General features: G+C 40.3%; 1 protein-coding gene across 1 annotated transcript in view; it reads right to left on the bottom strand.

The window, feature by feature from the left end:
- The window catches only part of SACM1L (SAC1 like phosphatidylinositide phosphatase), a 1,643,742-nt gene that overhangs the window by 35,213 nt on the left and 1,581,179 nt on the right, over positions 1-27,350 (bottom strand). The window contains exon 18 of the mRNA XM_044065524.1: positions 9,808-9,865. Within this exon, the coding sequence (XP_043921459.1) occupies positions 9,808-9,865 (58 nt within the window). The remainder of the gene's footprint in view (positions 1-9,807; positions 9,866-27,350) is intronic.

Below are 27,350 nucleotides of genomic sequence, written 5' to 3'. Positions count from 1 at the left end.
CAGTAAAACATACTCCCACGGCAGAAAGCATCTTTCCTTCTTGCTCACACCGGATGAGTGTATCCTTCACCTTGGAACCAAACAATGAGGAACCATCAAAAAGGGGTGTTGGTGAAAGTAGACTTGAACGGTTCTGCAAAATTACACAAGCGCATCCAGGAATGACACCTCAGAGAAACTCCTGAACCCGCTGCTCTACTCGCTCCATCAGCCGCATAGGAGATAAGCCGCATGGAGGAGTTAACTACAGAATTTAAGGTGGACAACTGAGCAGAGATCTTGTCAGGGACTCTCTCAGTACAAGCACCTTGTATAGAATCTCCTAACTCCTTGAGGAGATCCCTCTGTAATCTCGTGAAGTGAGTGAGATAGTTCAATGATCAAAGGGTACATGCTGCTGAACTAAACTGAACTAAAAATACGCTTCCCAAATCTGTCCATCTGTTGAGAATCCTTATTTGGCAGATGAACAGAGGAAGAAGTCTCCACCAGCTCCTTCTTTGTGGCCGCCACCACCATGGAATCTACGGGAACGCCCTTAGACAAAAACTCTTTACCAGGAGGGGCAGACAGTAACTTATTGGGTCTCCTGGGGACTGGCTCCATGGCATCAGGAATATCCCACACCTTTCAACTAACTAGATCCATCAATTCATCAAAAAGTGGAGACACCCAAGAGGCAGAAGGTTGAGATCCGAAAGCTTTCACGTACACAAAGTCCTCATCAGAATGACAGTGGGCCAGTCGCACATCTGCTTAAGAATCTCCAAGATGTCCATGAAGGAGACATCATCAGAGGACGATTTGGGGGACCCTTCCGACTCCTCGAGGTCAGTGTCCAATGTCAAGAACTCAACTTGGGAGTCAACATGCTTTCTCTTACACAGCCTCTTCCGGGGAGGCTCCTCTAAAGGGCATTCCAGGGAGGCCTCAGAAGAGTGGGGGCCACCAGCCGATGGCTCCTGAGGCTGAGGGTCTGCTGTCTCCAGAGAGAGTAGGGGCTGAGACCGAAGTGGGTGCTCTCGGGGAAAGAGTGCTGGTACCACTGGTAGGGGCTGGAGAATGAGACAGCACGTTCCTCAACATCTCAAATGCCGACCTCTCTGGCTCTGAAGACCTCCCCCACTCTGAAGAGACAAAAGGTTGACATCGGAGCCACAGCCATTGGCTCCGAGATAGATGCAGGGTCCGAGCTCACCCTGGCCGACGTACCGAGAGGAAGGCTCGGAACCGAAAAAGATTGATTCCAACCGTCCCTGTCGGTGACGACAGGAGAGCTTCGGCCCATGGACACGACGGATGGCACAAAGCATGTCGGAGCCGAACCCGGCTTCAAAGCAGCGACAAAGGGAGCTAGAACTGATAGTACCTCCGGTGGCACCAAACACTCCGGCTCTGAAGGGCCAACATGGCTTGGAAGAGGAATGGCAGACAAGGGAAAAGCTGGATCGAGTGGCTCCGGAGCCGACTGGGTAGGAGCCAACAATTTTGGTAAGGCAGACGACTTCAGGAGTCTCAACATTACCCTCTTCACATCTTCTTCTGAAAGGCTTCTGGAAGACGTAAGTAAGGGATCTTGATCTTGGGGGCACTGGAGACTTTAGTAACATGGAAGCCGGTAGGGAATCCACAGACCGGCTCCGAGAAGCAGATTCAATTGCTGATTCAATCGGTTCTGAAACACTTGAAACCAACTCTGACACCACAATGGTGCTCTTCTTTGGCTCCGAAGGCAGTGGAGTCGAGGAGGCAGATTTTGACTGTTTAGAAGGCGGCTCTGAGATACCAGCCGGTGCTGGAGAAGGCCTTTTTGAAGACTTAGATTTGCCAGGCTTGGAGGAAGCCAAAGAACTGGATAGAACTTTCTCAAAAGATGGTTTTAGTAGACCCTTGAGTATAAGCTTGTTTTCTCTCTCTCCTGTAACACCCTAGGAGAGAAAGCATGGCAGAACAAGCACGATTCCTGCAGGTGGATGGCCCCTAAACAGTAGACACAGTTATTGTGGCCATCCGTTAAAGACATCTTTTGGGAGCATTTCATGCACTTCTTAAAACCCGAAGGTTTGTGCTCCTTACTCTCTTTAGACATTTCACACACATACACACACACAAGAAAGGAAAAAGAAGGAAGGAAGAGGACTAGGTCCTCTAACTAAAACGGGCCTAGTCCGGTGGAACAGAAACTAGGTCTTCTAATTTAAACAGACCAGAAAATGCACACACACAGAAAACTGTAAATAACTCTTTGTGGTTAACAATTTTTAGGTCCTGTAACTAAAACGGGCCTAGCCGTACAGAAGAAAGTACCACGAGGACTAGGTCTTCTAACTTAAACGAGCCTAGCCTGGTGGGACAGAAAACTGGGTCTTCTAATTTAAACAGACCAGAAAACACACACACACACACACACACACACACACACACACACAGAAACCTGTATATAACTCTACGTGGTAACAATTTGAAGAAAAAAACTAATGTACTAAGGGAGAAACTCCAACCCTTAGCAAATAACCAGCGGATCCCCGCCAAAAATACAATCTCAGATTAAGGAAACTAAGCTGCCAATAGCGGTCTAGAAAAACAACAGAATAACAGGAGCCCCTGTTAACTATCAGCGGAAAACCACCACAAACTACTACTTGATAAGGAAAAAAGCGCAAAGGTGCCTTTAAGAACACTAAACTGGCATAAAGGATACCAAGCTAACAAGTTTAAGCTAAGAATGCACCGAAAAGGGCAAACAACACTACTGCCTAGGATAATATAACCTTACAACACCGTAATAACTGTAATACAAAATTTAAATAGAAGAATTTTAACACTCAGCCAAAGCCAAGAGAAGCACAACCAAACTTGTCGACGTGGCAAACGAGATCTGGGGTTTGTACTGGTGCACTATGGGATACCTGCTTAGCCAAGAGCCAACCAGAAGTCTTCGAGCTTGTAAATCGGCCGAGTCGGAGCCGAGGAAAGGCTCCGATCCCATATGTAAAAATGAATGTGAGACTGGACTACACAACATATAACATTACAAATGCAGCTGCAAGAATGAAGTATGTCTGTGCTGATGTACTATTCACTTAAACCAAAAAAATGATGAAAACTATAGGCTGATCATAATCTGAAATCATGCATACTAATATAAACAGGCTCTAAACTAGCTAATCATGCTCCGATGGGTACTATCACATATAAAATTCAGCCAATATGAAAAAAACTGCATTAGCTACAGCTATAGTAAAGCAAAATGTGTACCCATTTAATGTCTACACCAATCAAACGAACTAGTACCCACGCCAATGAAATCACAATGGGCAGTATTGTCACTAAAAAAACAAATACAGAATACACTACCACTGCACTATAACTGCAGCTACAGTGAAAATGAAGTGCATTTGCATTACATACATAAACTAGCCTTTAAATTAACATAAAATGCTGTTATATCCACCCATCCCCTTGAATGCCAACCTCCTTAGTCCACATAAATCCCTCAACTTCATAATAATTAATCTCCAAAGTATGAGAAACAAAATACTCAATTTCATGCCTGGATATCCTTGAATAAACTAGACATATTAGCTGCAACCGAACTTGGCTAAAACCCTATATAAAATCTCAGAACCCCCCCCTCCCAGGGTATGCCTGTCTACGGGCTGACAAGACTCCGTAAAAAAGGGGGTGGCATTGCTATACTCTTTCCTAATACCCTCACTGTTGTCCCATATTCTAATCCTATTCCTTAATTCTCTACAGCCAAAATACTTATATCACTACTCAAACTGAACAACTCTACACATCTCTGCATTATAGCCATATAAATCCCCCAAGGTAATAATATTCCCCTTCTTGAAGCTATTCTTGCGTGGATATTAAACAGTATAAATAATGAGATAATTATCCTAGGTGATATTAACATAAATTGGCTAGATTTCACAGGTCACTCTCCACTTTCTAATATCAACATCTAACTTTTCACAGCTAGTTACAAATGCAGATAGACCCAGCAGAAATAAACACAGTGGGTCAATTCTTGACAGGATACTAGTCTCTGACCCACAGAAAATTTCAGTAGCAGGCACACTTCCCTGCAACATTAGTGACCACCTACCAGCCTTTATACATAAAATCAACCCAATACCATCCCAACACCAATACAAACTAGAAATCTCAGCAACTTTAACCCTACAACTCTTAATGAAACCCTGAGAAACATCAATTGGAATATACTAAAGGTCCTGCCTCTTGACGAGGCTGTTGAGTTCTTTAACTCCACATTCCTGAACACTTTAAACAAGTTAGCCCCAGTAAGACAAAATAAAAGTTAAAACCAATCACACTATACGGCTGTCCAGAGCCACTGTATAGCTACAGTCCATTGGAGAACACGCAAATGGGCCACTGGAACTAAAGTTATAGTTGCTGCCATCGAACCTAGCACCTAAAGGACAAGTCTGATTGAAGGAGAAGGGTGAACAAGAATTTCCTGTACCTAAAATTTCACTGCATCCACACGATGTATAGAAGGGAGGCTATCTGACTTACTGTGTCCAACTGGGTACCTATGAACTCAGGGCTCTGTACAGGTTGTAGATGAGATTTGGGGGTGTTGACTGAAATGCCTAGCCTTTGGCAAAGTTGGAGCAAACAGTCCCTGGACTGCTCTAGAAGATGCTTAGTTGGGGTGGTGAGGAATCAGTCTAGATATGGAAACACCTGGAATCTCAGCAGTCTCAGGTGAGCTGCTACCACATAAATGCGGAGACCAAAGGGCAGGGTTCTGAACTGATAATGACTGGATCCCAGCTCAAACAGCAAAATCTTTGGGATTGTCTGTTTATCTTGATGTGATATTACATGTCCTGAAGATTGACTGAGCACATCCAATGCTCCTTATGTAAAAAGGGCAAAATGGACTGTACCATGATTCGGAACTTTGACTTCTTTACAAACTGGTTCATTTGCTTAGATCTAAAACTGGTCTCTGATCCACGGTCTTCTTTGGCACTTAAGAACCTTGAGTAAGTTCCAAATCCTCTTTGGTCTGGGGGGACCTCCTGGATGACTCAAGTTGCCTAGCAGCTTTTGAATCTCTTGAGCTGCAGCTTCTCTTTAACTGGGTGGGATGTTGGGAAGCTATTTTCTTTTGTCTGGGAGAATCTGGAAAATGGTGTGAAATAATCTTTGGGTATTATTTTGAGCAGAATCTGGTTTCGTCCATACCTGGCGAGAGATTAAAATGATAAGCTCAATCTCCGGGGGGAGTCACCTAAGACAGAGATGGGCTGGACCCAAAAGCTTCCAGAAAAACTGACTCCTCTGTGGAGGGAGTATCTGAAGACCATCCACCTTTTTGTTTAAGAATTTCTAGGATGTCTCTGAATGAGACATCATCTGGTGGAGATCTGAGGGACCCTTCCCCTTCATTGAAGTCAGTTTTGGTGAGAGATTCCACAGGAAAATCTGTGTGTCTTCTTTTGCATGTTCTGTTTCAAGGAACCTCTTCAGTGGGATGGGCTGGAAATGTATCTGAAGAGAGGGAAATTCCACAAAGGGTACTGTCTAGATGCTGGAAGGTACTGGCTGTCAATGTCGACTAGAGGTAATAGGTATGGGATCTTCTGCAAGATTCCTTCCACTTCAAAGAGGATTTTACAGATTTACTGGGAGTTTGAGCCCTGAAGAAGAAGACGATGATGGTGGCAGTATACCCTTAAGCACCAACTTGTATTTGTTAAGTGCTCTCGAATTAAATGCAGCACAAATGGAGCAGTAAGTGTTGAGGTGTGATGCTTCAAGGTAGTAGAGGCACTCCCTGTGGGCATCAGAATTGGGAATCTTATGCCCAGAGGAAGTGCACTTATTAAAGCTTGTTGGTTTTACAGCCATTATAAAACCAGACCTTTAAAGGGGGTAAAACAAACAAACAAACAAACAAAATAATAGGTAAAACAAACAAATTTTTTTCTTTGATAAAGGTAAGTGGACTACCAGGGTAGGAAGGTCAGAAAAAGAGAGAAAGGTATCAACTACTGTACGGCAGAAACTACCAAAAGGTTATAAAAGGAATAATTGGAAGAAAACTCATATATAACTATTGGGAGAGGGAGGGGTTAAGTAGAGTATAAAATATAAAAGGCTTAAATAAGGTAATTTTTCACAGAAAACAGTTAAACTATCCAAATTAGCTCTCAGAGAGGGATCCACATCTGACAGAGATGGTGGCAAATGAGATCTAAGATACTGTTAGCTGACTGCACGGCATTATGTGTACAGGGAAAAGCTTGAGAGTGGGATCCAAAAGTCTAGTGTATGCAGCAGAGTCAGATCCAAGATTGGATCCGATACCCACACATTGAACAACGAATGAAAAGGACAACATTAGATACTCCTTTAGGGTTTTGTTTAATTGGCTCTGAGCACATTTGATTCATTTTTTTCCCTCTAAATTATTGGAAGCCATGTCTTGCACCAAAGCTGGAGCTTGAACTGCTTTTGTTGAACAGCTGCAGGATTCTTCCCAGTCAACATTTTTTCTTCACCTTTTCTAGCTAATTTTCTTTCAGGCACTATTAGTCTCTTAGGCATCCAGGCAGTGTATTTACTAACAAGTAACTTAATTTTACTCAAGCTGACAATATCACTGGTTGTTGTTTCTCAGTTTCTGTTTTCACATTGGGACAGCCGAAGTTAAGCTGTTGATCTGTGTGCACCCATCTTGGAAGTCTGGGACAAGGAAGAGTCTTGAGCCAAAATCTTTTCCCTGACCCTGAGGATTGGAAATGGTTCTTCTACAGTCCAGAATCAATGGGGTTGGCAGATTAGACTGATTTGCAAGAGGGAAGGAATTTCCTTTGAAGAGGGATGTTCTAAGACTTTCTGTAACTGTTTTGTACGATAGACAAGACCCATCTGTGTAATAGTAATGCAGTCCTAGGCTGGGAGGGACAGACTGAGTCTTTGGAACAAAGTCATTTGAGGGCCAAGGTGGGAGAAAGGAGGCACCAGAAATGCAAAATGCATTTAAAGACAGAAGTAAAACTGAACTTGTTTAAAAAATTAAAAACTTACCACACCTACTGTAAACAAACTCAAAATACTCTAAACATTTTCGAAGAAGTCACATGAAGCAGCCTTGTGCAAAACTCTGGCAGTTTAAAAAAATGAATTTAGTAAGCCTTAGAGAAAGCAACTACCATTTAGTTAAGATGTATGCTTTCAAGTAAACAAACAACTTTTGAACTAACTGATTTCTGAGAACAAATGTTAAATGCTTTCTTTAGGCTAACCTAATTAATCAAAAAAGTTAATAAGTCATCCTGCACTAACAACAGAAATAATTTCAGAGTTTAAAATATCCTGAAAGGTCTAATTAACATTATTGATTGGGTCACCAGGAAAAGGCAACTCTCCCAATAAACTGAAACCCCAGTTATTATATTTTGGTATTTTCTGCTATACTAATCCAGGTCCATCACTGCAAATATTATTGCTTTATGATCTGCTACACTCAAAAATGGAATGATGGAAGCTGTAATACTAATGTAATTGTATTTTCCATCTGAATTTTCTCCAACAATTCACTTTGTGTCCCCCAATATAACAATGCCTAAATGCTGTAAGTCTAGGTACCTTATCCCTGCATTGTTTTTGCAATGGCAGTACCAAGAATCACTGGCTTGTCAGCCAATCTCAGAGGGGATTCACTGATTTCCACTGTTCCCTCTAAGCTGCGTGTGCAGTCATGCATAACTTGAGACTCCCATGCTTATTAGATACGTGGTGTGCACACATGCCACCAAATAATGCAATTTCCCTAAAGCTTTAATAGATCTGCAACAGCTTTTGATAATTCACATTATGTCTATGGTTGTAGATGTTATTATTAAGCAGGCAGCATCTTATGAGATACTAACTGTTTAATAACATTGTCTACAACCACTGTAAGGGATATGTAGCTTGACTGCAAACATAGCAGCAGCAATCATATCTCCCAATACCTTAGGAAGCATTTCTTACACTTTAAACTGTTCAAACATATAGATTCATAGGCAAGTACTAGGCTATCTGCCACTGTGGGCCATCTTAAGCTTAGCTAATTTCCCTTTCAAAGGTGAGACCTAAACCCTGTACCTTGTGTCTGTGAGGTAAACACCTTAACCATTATGCCAACCCCGGGATTTGGTAAAATGGTACGAGTCTCTCTTTCTATTCTACTAGGCAAATTTGTTGCCTCCGACTTTAAATTCCTTGCTTACATATCTTACTACTTCTGAACATTTCTGATACTTGAGGTATTATTGAGTTCAAAATGCCTTTGAACGTCACTAAAATTTTATCTGCCCTACTGACTCATTACAGGTCAGTGCATCTATAACATGCAACTCATGGTAGCCTAATTATTCCTCTGCAATATTTCTTATTTGATCAGAAAATACAGTAAGAGTGAGAAGCCAATTTTACTTTTTTTCTTATGGTAATGTTTTGAATATCTCTGACTGTCGCTGAAATTTTATTAGCCTTACTGACTTACCACAGCTTACTGTGCATGTAATTGAGCTCACTACATCTTAACTGTTAATTCAGAAGCTCCACACTGTTTTCTTTTATTCTGTTTAAATAAGGAGTAAGGAGTCATTTTATCTTTCTAATAATGATTTATTTAAAATTACAAATTATCTGTTGAGAAGTTAAGTAATTTTATAAGAGAGAAAGAACATTTTTTTGCTCGTCCAACTCTTGTTGACTTAGCTCTCAATGCAAAATGTCCCTGGCTATCCATTCAGTGTGTAAAACAAAGATAGGAAACAATGCGGATTTCACTGTGACGTGCTGAATGTAAGCTGCTACAACACCTTTCACTGTACATTTACATAATTTTCCAAAGTAGTAACAGTTTTGGGTTATGTCTCTTGACTGCAATTATCTGTAGCAGCTCTCTTACCATCCCCACAACATATTGCTAAGGTGTGAAGCTGCCATAATTTGACTGACTTTCTCCGTCACCTGTGACTAACAGTTCACATTTTCAAGCATTGCCTATACCTCTCAACTGTCTTCATTTTGCCTTGTATTTTTGCCTTGTCTCCTGTAAAATTTTTTACTTTCATCTAAATCTCAGAGGATTACATTAAGTCAATAAAGCCAGACATTAGGGTTTCATATTTATTGCTCAGAAAATGGACATTGAAGCAAAAACTGTTGTTCTGTTAATTAAGTGCAGTAAAGTAATATTTTAAAATTGTCTCGACTTTTGAGCAAAGATGATGAGAACTATGGGCTGGCAGGATTTCATCAGCTTTTGAATAAATAGGCCGATCCAGTAAACCAGAAATGTCATGGAAGCCGAGGCAAATTACAAAACAAATGAGACATTAGTTGTAAGAAACAAAGCAGGGTGCCATTTCCTGTTATTGGAATGGGAAACAAGGGTAATCAGTGTTTGCTATACGGAAGGTAAACCTCCAGGATTAACAAATGTACAGCAAAGAAATATCTGCTCTAATTTAAGTCATAAAAAAAAAAAAAAGACTCGCCAACTACCAAGGAATCCATGGATAAAAAAGCCCAGTGAGTTAACTCTTCAAATAATGGAAAACACTGTTGAGGTGCTCACAGGGGGAGTAGGAAAAAAGGTTCTCCTCTCTTTTATGTTGTCTGTAATAAGCAGAAAGAAATCACCTGCTGATCACTAAATGATTATTTAAACTCTTTTGAATTTATATAGATACCACTGTAAACTAACTGCAGTACATGTATAAACAATGGCACTAAAGTTTAATAATGAATGATGCTCAAACCTACCTGCCATGAGTAAACAGATAATACACATAGAAAAAGCAACGACCATGATGATTGGTAGCTATAAAAGAGGAAAAAAAATATTTATAAGTGCAAGCAAAATCAGAATGAATATTTCAACATTTCATCAACACAGTGCTATACAGATTTATGGGTACTGCATCCCTTCTTGCAGTGAGGATATATGGCAAGTGCAAGCTGAAAACTAAATATACATTTGCAATACATTGTCAGTGATAAAATATTCATCAAAATGCCGTAAAATATTAAACCACTGTCACTTGAAAACAGACTCTCCATCTCAGTTATAAAGGGCTTTCCAATTCACACCTACTGACCATATTATCCTGTTCAGGTCTAGAATGATCACTCTATTTAGCGAACTGCCTTCTAGAAGAGTTTCTGTGTAAGAAGGCGTTTCAAATATCAGTATTCTTAAGATACCTACCTCACTTAAAAATCAGTAGTGACAAATATATATAACCCTAGGAGAATATTGGCACACAATTGAACCATGCAATAAAATGCAGCATTCACAGAAAAGACAGAACAAAGCTAAAATACAAACATATTTAACATGAACTAACAAAACGGTGCTATAAGAAAAGCACAGCTGTGTTAGGTACTCACCATAACAGTATTTGACTGAATTGTCTATTTTCACCATAACAGGTAGAAATACAGGTCACTAAAATGGCACCCAAGTTTGACTTCTGTTTTTTTTTTTAAACCATAATCAGTGGTGACATGCAAATGTGACTGTATGCCACAATGTATGTACCTTAATAAGAGCTACAGTCAGCATGATCTGAAGCCACAAAGGCTCTGCCAGTAAAGAAGCCAGAAATATAAACTTCACAAGAATTATTATTTGAAATACTGTCACATATATTTCCAATGACTCGTCCCACAACAGGAATTATTTTTTTAGTTTCAGTTTCTCCCTCAGTGGGTCCACTCTGCTTTCTTGTTTTCTGCTAAGTTGCTGACCTCCTTAGTAGAAAGTGAACAAGAAGTAGACACTCCCAAGTTCGATGTGTCCAAGCAAAATCAGGAGGAAGAAGAAACTGATGTTTAGGGTCAATGGCATTACAAATTTAAATGCAAAGGCACCAGATCAGGGAGAATGGGACCCTTAAGAATGCAGTCCATGAAAATCTAGTGTTATGGCAGGCTTCTATACAACAAAACTTTTTTAACCAGCCCAGCAGCCCGCTACACAGTTCCCTGCTAGCTCCCACAGAGACACCAGTCATCCACTTCAAAGGACAGCCTCAAGACATAACTTGGCCGTGGTGACATATCTGGTCCTTGGACTTCCGCTTGATATAACCCATCCCAGCAGCCCGCTACACAGTTCCCCGCTAACTCCCACAGAGACACCAGTCATCCACTTCAAAGGAAAGCCTCTGGACACAACTTGGCCTTGACATATCTGGTCCCCGGACTTCAACCTGCTATAACCCAGCCCAGCAGCCCACTACACAGTTTCCTGCTAGCTCCAATGGAGACACCAGTTATCCAACTGTAAGGACAGCCTCAGGCCTCACTGAATTTAACTTCAGTTATAGAGACAATAACACGGTTTTATCCTGTTTACCAACCAGATACACCCTGCCTCTCTCTAAGAATCACACTGTAGTTAGTAACCTACCAGAACCTGCCTTACTTACACCCCCCTCTTTCTTTTATTAACTTTCCTGTGTTTTTCATTCACCACTCTTACAAGCCTTGTAATAACTACCACCATAACTCAAAGCACTCTCTTCCTACTCAGCCCATAACTACTCAATAATTAAAGTTTGTCAGTGCTCCTCTCATAGTACCCAGTACTTGCCTTTCTCCACTGATTGTTTTTTTGTTTCCTTGCTTTGTTCATCCAGCCAGTGTTAATCTCTTCGCAATGTATCGCTACCTATCTAACTTCCTCTCACACTCTTAGGACTCCATTTCCCACACTATTTCTAGGGGCTTTTCCTCTTTCACTCCCATAATCTTTTGTGCCATTTAAAACCTCACTCTAGGAAAAGGCGCCTTCTTTTAAATCTATCCTTTCCATAACTCATTTGTCACCCTCACAGCTTCAGGGTTTCTGGTGGTTAAAACTATGAAATGCGACCATTTATTGTATCCAAATAACGTGGCAGAGGTATGTGTTTCGCACCTTTGATTATTCAGTGGCAAGTTAAGTAAATAATGCAGTTATCAGACACTAAAAGTAGTGTTGCTGATAGTCACGGGATATTCTGTGCATAGCGAGTGTATTTCTTTTTTAAATGTTAACCAGGAATTAGTGACTGCTGGAAATTCAGTTTAAGGTGAACTGTGGACTATTTTGGTAAAGCATTACACCTGCTGAAAACATAACGTGCTAGACTGAATACTGTGACTGCATACCTTGTAATATCATAGCTAGGGACAGACGACTGTCGTAGAAACTGTGTAGGGTGATCTGTGGTCTTGTTTTGTACAGTGGAACCTCTGTTGATAATACGTCATCTCATGTTGAGCATAGCGACTATATTTAAGTTTAAATACTTGGCTAGAAATTGTTGAATGTTGTAAATACAATTTAGGGAATATCTACTGGCTACTATTATTATGTTCAATCACTGTTGCCAATACAAGTTGTTACATTATACATAGCGACTGCTTTCATATTTAAATGCATAGCCAGGGACTGGCGACTGTTGTAATTACACTTTATGGTTTATTCTGCTGTCTTTTTATAAAGCTCAAATACTGTTGCCAATATAATCTGTTTTATAGTATCTAGCCACAACCTATCTTATTTAAATGCTCAGCTACAATCTAGCGACTACCGTAAGAATAGTTGTGGATTTGTTCCTTGCTACAAATAACTGTAAACACATTATTGACTCAAAGAGCTGCAATCTGTTCTAAACTGAAACTGTTATGCTAATAAGCATAAGATTGTGCATTAATAGCTGTCTGCACTACTCAGTCTCACCTCCTGTACTTATTATCCTGTAATTACAGTAGCTTCTTGTTTAGGATCTTTTCTGCTGCCTAAATCTCTTGTGCTTACCACTCTCGCTACCTTCTCCTCCTATCCCCCCCCCTCTACTCCACATGTAATATAACTTAGCTAATATCTTGTTTAACCCTGTATGTCTCCTTTACAGGACTTAACTTGGCTGTGACACATCTGATCCCTGGACTTCAGCCTGCTATAACCCAGCCCAGCAGCCCACTATATGGTTCCCTGCTAGCTCCCACGGAGACACCAGTCATCCACTTCAAAGGACAGCCTCAGGTCTCACTGAATTTAACTTTAGTTATACAGACAATAACAGGGTTATATCCTGTTTACCAACCATATTCACCGTGCCTCTCTCTAAGGATTGCGTTGTAGTTAGTAACCTACCAGCACCTGCCTTACACTCCCTCTTTCTTTTAATAACTTTCCTGTGTTTTTTATTCACCACTCTTACAATCCTTGTAATAACTACCACTCTCTCAAAGCACACTCTTCTGACTCTGCCGTAACTACTCACTAATTAAAGTTTGTCAGTGCTCCTCTCATAGCGCCCAGTACTTACCTTTCTTCACAGATTGTTTTTTTGTGTTTCCTTGCTTTGCTAGTTCAGCCGATGTAGCCTCGCTATGCTCGGGCTCACTTCGCTCCCCTACCCTACCCCCAATTACCACACCCCTCCACTACTCCCACATTTATTTTAGACCTAGCCACACCTATCACCTCACTATCTAATCACACACACCTACCCATATTATCTGACTAGCCTCCTTAACCCCTCCCAAAGGTAAGACCCATCTACTACTCTACCACTGCTCCACTATCTAAAACTTCCCATATACTACCTCTTGTCATCGGTTACAGTTCATACAAATTATAGCAACATGCTAATAATATACTATATATTGCTTCTCTGATTATACTATCAGTTATTTCTCCTCTCACCTTTTACCATACACACTTACATGTAACTTCTCATTATGCTGCTACTGCTGCCTTTCACAATAATAGCAGTCAAAATCACTTCCCAATCTCTTCCTTAATCCTCACCCTATTACCCACTGACTACTCTTATATAAAACCACTACCTCACCCAAACTATCTCAAACTCTCCCTAAAATATGATGGACAAATCACAACATTCTTGCAGTCTATCTACATTGCCTCTAAATTATCTCCCTGTGGGCATATACATCCTAACCCCAGATCAGTTACTCCTTCAAACCTCCCCATCTCTCAACTTCCTCAATAGCTTACATTAACTCCTTGGAAACCAAATGACCTACTCTTTCTAAATATAACAGTAGAAGCATCTCCAACAAAATTCATGATCTACATGCCTGTCTCTCATTATACATGCCAGATATAGGTTCATAGGTTAGTACTTAGGTTCATAAGTTAGTACTAAGCTAACTGCCCTTGCGAGCCATTTTAAGCCTAGCCAGTTATCCCTTGTGTGACTCAAACCCTGCACCTTGTGTTTGTAAGGCAAACACCTTAACCATTAGGCCACCCTCCCAACTGAGACTTGGCTAAAGCTTCACATCAAAGACAACGAAATTATTCCTCCTGGATACAACATCCTAAGGAAGGACAGAATGCACAAAACAGGTGGTGGCATTGCCATTTTATGCAAGAATCACCTCACAGTGCAGGCATTAAACATAAAATATCCCTCTGTAGACAATGCAGAAATAATTTTCACTCAACTGAAACAACTCAAAAAAACTAATAAACATAACTGGATGGTATATACCTCCCGGTAACAATACATCCACTCTGGAAAACCTCCTCCATTGGTCCTGTATGTCACACAGTGGTTTACCAAAAACACCAAATCCCTCCTCAAAGCCAGAGACAAATCATGGGACCATTAGCACACTGTCAAGTCCCAAGCTGCAAAACACAACTATCAGGATCTTAGGAATAAAGCCAAGAAGCTGGCAAAACTTGACAAGATTAATTACTACTCCAGCCTCCAATTTAAGCATCAACATCACCCTCAAATGTTTTGGGCAGCAATTGACAAATTCCTCCTACCAGGCAAAAGTGATACTCCCTCACCCACTCTAGTAAACAACTCTGGCAGGATAGCTACTCAATTTAACACATTTTTTACTGAGACAATTTTAACCCTAACCAACCAACAGAACAATCATAACAACCACCCTCCCTCTGAACCCTGCACAACTCACACAAACAATAACTCATTCCAATTCCAGCCTGTCTTTATAGATAGGATACGAAATACCTCAAAAAACTTAAGCCCACTACATTGGCTTCAGACAAATTTTTTTTGAATCAATATCAGCTTTAAGCTTGATGCCAAACATGAAAGCGGCGCACTTGAGACAAGTGTCAGTAGTTTCCCACCTAGGCCCTAGTGTCTTGTAGTATGTAGCTGTGTCAGTGTCAAACCAAGTTACTGTCAGATGTCTGCCATCTCTGGCTCCTTAAGCAGGGAAGGGTGGGCACTGTTCACGTTTATTTGGTTGAACTTGTCAGAGTAATCAAGCGAGCTATCAGGAAGCTGGGATCAGGCAACAATACATGTTCTACAGTTGCATTTAAAAAATGGGGAACAATTGAAGCAGTATTTTTATTTTTTATTTTTCATACTTACATTTGAAATGTTGAAAGGTATTTTTCTGTGTTTTTGGTGGTGGGGAATGGATGCACGGATCGCTGTTAAGAGATCCACACTGGTTTGTCAGATCGTACGAGGATGTTCCCGGTTTAATTCTTTTCTTCTGCTTGACCTACGAACAAACAGCTTCTTTTTTTTCTTCAGGTAAGCTGTTGGATGCCATTTCAGCCATAGGCACTGTTTTAACACTTTTCTGTTGCCTGACATATGTATTTTCTTGAAGGAGTTTGCAGTCATTCTGCCTATTGTCAAGCATCTTCTTAGATTATGGCTTCAGGTGCACGTTAAGTCCTTCAGCTTACTTCAAGTAATGCTTTTGCTTTGGGTATCATTGTAGTAGTGCTTTCAGTGATCAGATTGTTTTTCTGTAAATTGGGGGAGTTCAACCAGCAACGAAAAGAACACTGCCATTTTCAGTTTCCAAAGTAAATAGCAATGAAATGGGGTGTGCTGCAATAAGTTCTACCCTGGGATCACTTCAGGAGCCCTGTTAGACAGAGGCCCAGGTTACTAATCTAATGGGGAGGTGAAAGCCATCACTCTGTGGCTAGGCTTATAAATGCCCCTGGGCAGATAGCCTAGTACTTACCTATGAACCTATGAACCTATAATTCCTAAAAATTGCTGCCAATGCAGTGGCTCACTCTATAGCCATTCTTAACAGATCCCGTTCAGAAGCCATGGTCCCTGAAATTTGGAAAATATCACATATAATCCCCCTCCTTAAAGGAGGTAATTCCAGAGAATTTACCATCTACCGACCAGTAGCTATACTATCCTCTTTAGCAAAAATCCTGGAAAGGTGCATACATTCCCAAATGACAGACTACTTGCATACACAAACTCCTGTCGAACTTTCAGCACGGCATTCACCTCTTCCACAGTACCACCACTTCCCTTTTGTCCTTCACCAATATAGTAAACACTCAAAGAAACAATGGTAAACTTGCATCTGTTACCTTTCTTGACCTATCAAAGGCCTTTGATATGGTCAGACATGACGTACTTAAAAAGCTATCAGGACTAGGACTTAGTAAATCCTCCATAGCCTGGTTCCGAAGTTATCTAGCTGGCCGACAGCAATCAGTACTGTGGCAGCAAGAACTCTCTCCCCTTCTTCCAGTCACTCTTGGTGTACCCCAAGGTTCCATATTAGGCCCACTTCTTTTCACCCTCTATGCCAACAAGCTCTACACTTCTACTCCCAATGCATATGTCATACAATATGCAGATGATTCTACATTAATTTGTGCAGCTTCCTCACTACTGGAGCTCCACAAATTAACACAAGAATCTTTCCTCTCTCTTGAAGCATGGCTATCCAAAATCCAAATTATACTTAACCCTGCTAAAACCGACCTGTTGCTCTTTAAACCTAGGTCCACCTCATTAACTACCGCCTTTAACATTATTCCCAGCAACAAAACTACTACCTCTCCCACAGAACACACCAAACTTCTTGGTGTAGAGATTGATGACAATCTAAGATTTGATATTCATATCTCACAGACTATCAAGAAAGTCCACAAAAAACTAGCTATCCTCTATAAAAATAAACATTCCCTTTCGAAGCAAACAAAAGCAACCATATCCCACACTCACCTTACCTCCACCCTCCTCTATGCCTCATCTATTCTTACCAAGCTTAGAAAGACAGACTTAGCTAAGCTTGACTTCTGCTATAACAAAATAGCTAGATTCACCTCAGACTCCCCATTTAGATCTCACCACTGCTCATCCTTAGGGCAGCTCAACTGGCTGGAACTACCCCAACTCCTATATTACAGTCAACTTTCTCTGGCCCATAAAATTCTGCATCAATCAGGAAAAAACTCCAGCCCTACAAAACCTACTTCTCCCCCACTCTATCAACAGGACTCTTCACTACAGTAACACATTTCTTCTCAAAGTAACTAAATCTAATAATACAGCAGGGGAATCCCTCTTCTCTAATTATGTGTCTAAAATCTGGAATGCTCTACCCAGTCACATACCCACTACCCCTTCCTTCAAACTACCCTTTCCTTCACATAGTTTAAACAATCACTAAAAACCCATCTCAGTAATAACTGGCTATGCTCCTGTAGTACACCAGGTTAGACCCTCCTCCACTATACTCATCACTCCTTCATTTACCTGACTATTCTTACACCTCAATTTGTGTTAACAGATCTAGGTCCTAGGACTGCATATTATACAGATGATATACGAAAAATTATAATTTGCTTCTAGCTTACTCTTTAATAATCTCTACGTAGATATATTCTTAGACATATGACTCTAGTAATGATTTGGATGCTTTTCTTAGACATGTGACTCTAGTAATGATATATTATTTCTGTGTCTGACTAATTGTATTGTAATGCCTGTACTAGACCCGATCTTGTATGCTATATGATTTATGTCTAATTGAATTGACTGTAATTTTCCAGCTCTGATATGTTATATATATTACATTTTTATTTGTGGAGCTTTTGTCCCTGGGCCTCCACTGAAAAGGAACCTGTGTCTAGTGGATTTTCCCGGTTAACAAATTTAAAATAAAAGAAATAAAATACTTGTACTGGGGTCAGGGGTCTATATCATATGAGCGAATTGCAGAAATTGCTAACGTTCATAATATCGAACATACCGGATCTCAAACTTCCTATTGTGGGGGGCTGTGCCCCCCCACCCCCCATTAAATATATATTCCAACTCCAAGATTGCACTACAGTGAGGAAAGGGCAAATATCCCATTCTTCACTGTACCGCAATCTCAGAAAAAGCACTTTGAGGCCCGGTACGTTCGATATTATGACCGTTCACAATTTGTGCTATTCGCTCATATGATGTAGACCCAGGGTCAGAAGGGTCTTCATTAATGGAGGAATACAAAACAGTGTCATCATAAATGGATTAGGATAACAGATCACAAAGTACTGCCCTAGCAAAACACAGAAAAGTTTAAAAAGTTAAATCTAAAAAGCAGTGTTCAGTAAAGGTAGGGGTGCTTGTCCAGGTCTCAGTATTTCTGACCTACTGGGGAGAAACAAGGAATGTAGATCAGCCACAGCTCTCGCAGAATGGGCTGACCAGAGGGCCTAGTAAAATCTACCCACTCTTGCTCCAACAAAAAAGTAAAATAAGCAATGAACCAGACCATGAAGGATTGTTTACAGAAATAGTTACCTTCCTTATCAGAGGTGTAAGAAACACAAAGTTGTTTAGTACTGTAGAAATTACAGAAGTGAAAAGATATTTGCTCTCATTTAGGATTCAAAACCTAGACCAACGAGAACCTCTGGACTTACAGCCTTACACATTCAACAAGGAAACTCCCAGCATGGTGATTAATATAAAATTACACACACAGAAAAATAGAGAAGACTCCCTGCTTATGCACGTTCAAATCACAGAGAAAATATAACATTAGCATTAATTTAGGACTCAAATCCAAGACCTCCAGCATACTGTGCTGATGCCACTGGAGCAACAAGAGCCTACTGACAGGAGTGGACAAAGGAATTTTTTTTTTTTGACTAAGAATTTTACCCTGGATGGCCTGATCTGGAAAATAAACAGGTAAGTGTACAGACAAGATTAAGACCATATAGTGACAGCACTCTGAGTAAAAGGCAAAAAATACTACAAGAAAATCTAGACTTTATTAACAATCGTACTAAATTCTTTACACTATAAGTCGTCAGTTGCAAGACACATTTGGAAGATGTGAGAACCACTAGAACAAGTTTTTTCAAAAAAGCTACAGTAAATGACAAGAACGCAGTGGCTCAGAAAGACAAAAAGTGAGCCAATTAGACAAATTTAAGAGCTCAGGGGAAAATCACGTTTATGAAGTGAAGACTTTGGGTGCAACATGCTCTATAAAAAGATTTCATAAATGGTAACTATGCCAAAGGCTGATTAATGGAAGGCTGAAATGGCACACGGGTAAAATTTAATGGAATAGTACTAGAGACCAAAATTACAGATTGTTAAAAGGTAGTCTAGCACAACAGAGACTGGGCAGAAGTAAGGATAGAATTCCCTGTCGCTGGTTTAGACAGCAAAAATATTTCTGTCTAACTGCATATCAGGATATAGTAGAATCTTTTTACACTATTAAAGGACTCAGGAATTATGCATGAAACCCTAGTCTAACAAATCACTCTACAGCCAGGATCCAAACATGGAGCTAAAACATAGAGGAATTCAGAAGGTTCACTGATGTCATCTTAAATAGATCTGGGGGGGGCTGGGAAGCAGGCAAAGGGTGGCTAAGGAGAAGTGCTAGGAAGGCGATAAGAAATTAGGTTTTTATCTAACAGCAGTTATGAGGATCACCTTTGCAGACTGATGACAGGCATTTAAAAAACATGATGAAGGGTACCAGGAGCACACTTTAGAGAACAGAACTCCATCAAGTTAACATTAGTGTAGCCCCAAACATTAAAATAGGATCAGCATTTACAGACACAGGCTGCATTTACAAGTGTTCAAAAGTACCAACTCAAGGAGCACTTTCCCCAAAGAAAATTTTCATTCAAAGGTCTATAACCAACAAGCTAGTGTGTGGTGACAAAAAGGAAGAGATTTCATTTCACTTGTGTATTTACATTTCTCATTTGGATCAAAACCTACACCTGAAGGTGGTCCTGAAAAAAGTGGACTGCTCTGCAGACCACTAGCAGCTCCAAGAGACTAATATGCAACTGTGTCTCAGCAAAGAAGTGACCTGAATGGACATATTCTGCATATGAGCCCAAGAGCCATGAACAGAAGCATCTGTACTGAGATGCCTTAATGGAAATGGAGGCTGAAAAGCATGTCTGTCTGAAGGTGTGAGGGATATCATCCAGCACCTCCAATTCCTCCAGTCCTGACCTACTATCAAGACCAGACAAGAATGCTCAAACTCTGAATCCAGTGAGAAGATAAATTAGTCAGAGGCTCACATGAAAGCAAGCAAACAGAAATGCTGAAATCCCTGTTAATATATCCAGAAGAAGAACAATATGTGCAAGTCATTGAGACATCAATCCAAAGGGCAACTACTGAGTTTTCTTGAGGGGTGGTCAAAATACCCAAGGAACAGACAATTATAAAAGGAAACGTAGGAATCTTTCATGATTAGAAGGCCTGAAAATGAAACTTGGTCAGACTGACCATGATCCCAAAAAAAAAAAAAAGGATGAAAATTATGCCCTGATGTTAAAGCAGAACAGGTCTGGAGGAGGCAGTAAGCCCTTGAAGGTATGATGCCACCACAGCAAGACACTTCATGAAGATAAACAGTGCAAACTTCAAACCAATGTATAGGGCCATGCATTGAAAAGCAAAGACAGTACAGTTGTGTACACTTATCATAAATGTGGATGTTCGAGTGTATTCACTGTTGCAGTCATTACATTTCGGTAATCCTGCTGGCAGGTTGCCCTCAGTCGGCCTGAATTCCAAATTCTTGGGTCCTGCGTCGGCCGCTGTCACTCCTTCCCTGACGTCAGGTCGTCAGGGGTATAAAAGAAGGAGCCAACGCCATTTTCTTTAGTTTTTCTTGCCCCAGATGTCAGGTGCCCCCTAAAAGGGTAGCCAAAATTTATATATATATAAAATTACATGCCCCAATATAAACTTGACCTTCATCTACAAGCAAATACACCACATAGGTTGTATAAATCAGAAAAGGAAAGATAAGTTCCAGCAGAAAAAAGGGGGATGGCGGGTGGGTAACCTGGACTGCAACAGTGAATACACTCAAACATCTACATTTATGGTAAGTGTACACAACTGTACTATGTTCTTCGTGTTTCTCTGTTGCAGTCATTGCATTTGGGTAGAATCCCAAAGCTATGGATGGGAGGATGGAACTAAACAGTATTAGGAGCGGCTATGAGGCCCTGCAGAACTGCAGTGGCAAAGCCTGCCCTGGATTTAGAGTAGAGTGGCAGAGATAGTGCTTTGTAAAGGTGTGCACTGAACTCCAAGCCTCTAAAATGTCTTTGGTTGGTACTCCCCTGAGAAAGGCTGCTGAAGTGGCTGCAGCTCTGGTTGAATGTGGCCTAATGCCCTTAGGCACTGGCTTGCCATGTTGAAAATAGCAGAAATTAATGCAGTGGCCTATCCACTTTGAAATAGTCTGCTTTGAGATGGCCTTTCCTTGTGATCCTGCAGCATATGCCACTAGTAATTGCTCTGTGTTCCTGAAAGCTTTTGTTCTGTCCAAGTAGAATCTAAGCTGTCTGTGTACGTTCAAGGAATGCAGAATTCTCTCCCCCTTGTTCTGTGGATTTGGATAAAAAGTTGGCAGATGAATGGTTTGGTTAAGAGCCACACTGGACACCACTTTAGGCATAAATGTCGGGTTTGTCCTCAGAGAAACCCTGTCTGGATAAAACATGATAAAAGGTTCCACAGCCATGAGTGCCTGTAGCTCTGAAACTCGTCTTGCAGAAGTTACTGCTAGGAGCAGAGCTGTTTTCCCAAGATAAAAACTTTATATCAGCAGTAGCAGCTGGCTCAAAAGGAGGCAGGATGAGTTTTTCCAAGACATAGTTGAGGTCCCATGCAGGTATTGGTGATCTCCTTGGAGGCCTTACATTTTTGGCTCCTTTGAGGTACTGCTTTAATAGAGGATGAGAAAAGATTGGTGGCTCTGTATTGTAATGAGCCGAAATGGCAGAGGCATGAATTTTAATTGATGAAAAAGATAGGCCTTTGTCCAGCATCTCAGTTAAGTATTGCAAAATCTGAGGAATATTTGGTACATCTGTATCAGTTCCTTGTGCCTGGTTCCAAACACAGAATCTCTTCCATTTTCCAGCATAAGATTTTCTAGTCCTGGGCCTTCTGGCCTCCAAAATGACATCCATTACAGCTTTACTGAGAGGTGTGCTTTGTATGATTACATTATCCACCATGCTGCCAGGTTTAAAGTCCTGAGTTGGCTGTGCAGGATCTGACTATTTTGCTGGGACAGTAGATGGGGTATTTGAGGTAAGGTCCAAGCTGAGCATTGAGACAAATTCCTTAGGATTAGATACCAGTACTGGTGGGGCCAGTCTGGGGCAATCAGTATCATCTTTGGCTTCTCCTGTCTGACCTTTAGGAGTACCTTGGGGAGGAGTGGCAGTGGAGGAAAGGCATATACTGATAGGTTTTTCCAGCTGAAAGATAGGGCGTCCATTTTCCATGCTTGTCTGTGATAAGTCCTTGTGCAGAATCTTTTTAGTTGGTAGTTGTGAGGGGAGGCAAATAGATCTATGTCCGGGCATCCCCATTTCTTTGTTATGCTGAAGACTTGTGGATCCAGGTGCCACTCGTGGGGATCCATGAGGTTTCTGCTTAGTTCGTCTGTCAGAGTATTTTCTTTTCCTGGCAGGAATTGTGCCTGCAGATGTACTTGGTAAGTCAATGCTGTGTCCCACAAAGTCATGGCTATTCTGCAAAGGGGGTAAGAATGTGTGCCCCCCTGCTTGTTTATATACCACATGACTGTGGTATTGTCTGTCTTTATCAGTAGTTGTCCCGGATGAAGTAGGTCCTTGAAGGCTGCCAGGGCCTTTTGAACAGCTAGCATCTCTTTTTGATTGACATGTAGATGCATTTGGTGTGAGGGCCATGTGCACTGAATGCATCTTCCTGCCATGTGGGCCCCCCAGGCATAATCTGATGCATCCATTGTTAGTGTTTGCCTGGCTGGGGGTAAAGTGAATGGCTGTCCCTTGTTCTGGTGACAAGCCCTCGACCACTTTTGAAACTCCTATTGCAGGCAGGGAATGAGAGTAATTATTGCCTCCAGTCTGTGGCAATGTTGTGTCCAAACACTTTTTAGGTACCATTGAAGTTTCCTCATATGCAGTCTTGCATACGTAATTAGCAGAATGCAGGATGCCATGAAGCCCAAAGCTTGCAGAATTTTTCTTGCAGATAACTGGGCTTTTGTTGCCAACATCTTGAAATAGGTAGTCAGTTGCCTTTGCTTGTCTGGCGTGAGATGAGCCATCTGGGCAGTTGTATTTAAGCTTGCACCCAGGAATATTATCTCTTGAGAGGGTACTAGTTTTGATTTATTTTTGCTGACTGTGTACCCTAGGCATGTTAGAAGTCTTTTCACAAACGCCAGATGCTGTAGAAGAATGTCCTTGTTCTCTGCTTGAATTAGACAGTCAAGTAAGGAGATATTTGTATTCCTCTTTGTCTGCAGAATGCAATTACTGGTGCCAGGCACTTTGTAAAGACCCTGGGAGCAGTAGATAAGCCAAAGGGCAGTGCAGAGAATTGGTAATGCATTGAGCCAGCCTTGAATCTGAGGTATCTTCTGCATGACTGGGACATGCAGATATGCCTCTTAAGTCTAAAGTCACAGGCCAAGCATTCTTGCCCAGCATGGGCAGAAGCTGCTGTAAAGTTAACATTTTGAATTTTGGTATATCCAGGAATGTGTTCAGAATATATAGGTCCAGTATTGGTCTCCAGGCCTTGTCCTTTCTGGGTACCAAGAACAGTCTTGAGTAAAATCCTTGTCCCTGCTCTTGCTCTGGCACTTGTTGAATGGCCAAACACACCCGTGGAGACAATAATTCAACTGCTGCAAAAAGATGGTAAAAGCAGGTTTAATTCCCAAGCAGATCTCCTTTTTAGAAAAGAAAACACAGGAGTGGAGACAAGGCTTTCCTGACAACAAATCCAGGCTTTATCAAGTCAGAGTAAAAACAAACTGTGAAAGCTATACCTATAAACTAAATCACAATAATTGAATTGATTGTAAATTAAACAAAACAGCAGAGCAGAAAATATTTAAAATTTCCTTTTTATTTTTTTTTTTAAGTCTATTGTCTATTAAATGTTAAATGTGTTAAAAAACCAAAAAATATTGAAATTACAATAATATTAAACATATACTGTGCAATAACACATTAAAACACATTTTTCTTAAAAAAAACAAAAAAAAAACTGTTAAGTAACAACAAGGTATAAAATAAAATTAAACAAAACAACGTTGTCTGTAAAGTGTTGTCTGTACATGATGCTTAGCGTCTCATTCATGCCCAGGTATACTACTGCTATCAAGCCTAAAGCTGCCAGATTTTCCTTAAATTCCAGACCGTGTGTTTTCAGTTTTTTTTTGTGCTTTTATAAATAAACTATTACTATTATTAATAATAAAAAGGGCACTGTTTGCACGTGCAGCATTTAATTCCTTTGTTGAGTTGTTGTTGTCATACATATGTCTTTGCTCAAACACCTCAAATTTAATTTTTACCTCTCTTTTTCTAACAACAATGGTGTGTATAACGAGTCCCTTTACTAAGAATCTCATGGATAAGGTTATTCACCAAATAATCCGGATAACCTCTCTCCTCTATAAACATCACCCTGTTGTTAAAATCTCCCTGTAACACGAGCGAAATTTACCAGGTGTTAGACATGCCTACTGAGCTTAAGGGGATGATAAAAAAAACAAAAAAAGACGACGAGAACTTCTTCCTCCTCCAATATACACTATTAGCATTGTTCCGATACAACGGTTCACCGGAGGGAGGGAGGAGAGTCAGGATTCCATCTGATCTTTTCTAAGAAAAGAATGTGGCCAGGGAAAGTACAAGATCCTCCTCTAACAACAAGTAATCCCCAGGAGCTCGCAAAAAAAAGCAAAAAAAAAAACAAAATGATTGATTGCAATTGGGCTAACTTTAACTTTACTTAAACAAGGTACTGTTAATTATGTTAAAACTGTGGCTATTGACACAGACTTCACAGCAAAAAAAAAACAAAAACATTAAAAGCAAAAAAAGTGAGAAGATTGACTATTATGACAATGGAACTGATGAAGTTTTTCAGCAAAATATAAATTATAATGAAAGAGGGAAGCTAATGCTGAGCTGAAGAAAGAAAAAAAAGAATCAGGGCCAGATGGAACAACAAGGAAGCCATGATGACAAAGCCTGAGCCCCTTATCCAACTTCAGTTACTGCTCCATGCCCTTGCTGAGTTTGAGTTGATTGCATTTTATCCAAATAGTGGATGAAGTTAAAAGTAAATTGTAAAAAATGAATAAATTCAGCATTCAGCATTTATAACTTTGTTTCAATAGACACTCACAGCCTTGGCATTTTTATTTAAAGGCCTCAATTTGTCTTCCAAACAGAACTAATTAGCTAACTTATTGGTAGATCTTAAATTATTTACCAGAGCACTAAATTTGAAACATTTTTTTTTAAAAACAGTATATATATAACTCAAATGGGCACAGAAAAAAAGTACATTTAATCCACCTATGGTACAACCTTGACTGTATGAGGAGAGCTAGGAAACATGACATGGTGGATAAGTTCCTTTTTCTTCTACTCTAAACTAGCAGCAACCTACCTAAACCAAAAAACTTGAATACATCAATAATGGGAACACCTAGCTAAGATTAAATATACACTATATGATTATCTTTACAAGGAGCTATTAACGAGCAGCTTTACAACAACTTTCTACTAGTGAATAAACCCAGGGTCTTTTCGAAAACCCATTTCTAAATTTATAGATTTTGTCACTAAACAGTACACCCCTGGCATGACCCATGTGATAAATGCCTCACCTCTTCATTAATGATCACTGTGGATATTAAGGAGTTATTTCGAGTACCCCCCTACCCTGGTGTGTTGTGTTGGAATGGTTTACTGATTTTCTAAAACCAGGCTAAGTAGCAATATTATTTAAACGTTTACTCATGAAATCAGTGAGAATGAAAAATTATTAGAATAGTTAAAGGTCTGAGATGCACAATCAATGTATGTGTACTTATACTCCTGATTTTAACCTTCATTTCCAATTCCAATTCCTGCTTAATTTTAACAGCCCCATTCCAATTCCAACAAAAATAGTTAAGGTCTGCTTATTAGGGCATCTCATATGTGTAGCAGATTGCCTGATTTCATTGCATTTCTAAACAACCTCAGTTAACCTGTTTATAGAGAGAGGTTAGAGAGATTATATCCGATTTAACTTGAATCCAGATTCTTAGAGATTTCTTAGTAACACACACTTCATATGGGAACAATGATGTTGAAATTAATCTGGCAGCTTAGGCTTGATGCTGCAGTATACCTGGCAATGATGAGGAGACGCATAGGGCCAGTTCTCAACTCAGAAGAGAGAAAGCCAAATTATAGCAACACACAATTTTTTTTTTAATATGACATTTTTTATACAACAATTCAGTAGCTGACAGCTTTTTTGTTTTGGTACAACTTTGTCACAACAATTTTTTGTTTTTATTACAAATTTGTAGCATGCTTTGTTGTTTTTTTTTTTTGTTTTTTGTTTTGAAAAAAAATGTGTGTTATTGTAAAATGTGTTTATGTATATATTATGTTTATATTTATGTAGAAAACAATTTTAAATTACACCATCCCAAACATTTAGTAACAACTTCTCATTCTTCACTAGACTTGTTGAATGGCCCCCCAAGTCCATGAGGGATGAGACTTGTTTTTGTGCCTCTGCCCATTGATTTTTTTGGCAGATCTGGCCATCCGTTTGCCTTTGGCAGGGTATGGAAATGGAACTTATAGCCTTGTGACACTATGTTTAGAATCCACTTGTCCTGGGTTATAATGTGCCAGTTTTGAGAAAAAAGTACTAATTTTCCCCCTAAGGGTGCTGCCAGGAGATAAGTGCTTGGTGCAGGCTGGGGGAAGCCATTGGGACTGTTTCCTGTAAGGTTGTGATTTGTCTTCTCCAACTTTGAAGGTAGAAGCACCCCACTGCTTTGACCTGTATGAACCTTGCGCCTGGGATCTGCCCCTTTGAGGTCTGTCTGACACAGGAAAGGACCAGTTCTTTGTAGGCCAGTGACTACTAAACCTAGGTGGCTGTACTTGTAAAAAATCTTTGACAGTTTGCATTGATTTAGCTTTGTCCTCCATT

Source organism: Protopterus annectens, chromosome 3.part0 (assembly GCF_019279795.1).
Source record: "Protopterus annectens isolate FY-2018-M chromosome 3.part0, PAN1.0, whole genome shotgun sequence".
Lineage (NCBI taxonomy): Eukaryota > Metazoa > Chordata > Ceratodontiformes > Protopteridae > Protopterus > Protopterus annectens.
This window is presented reverse-complemented; position numbering and strand designations above follow the sequence as displayed.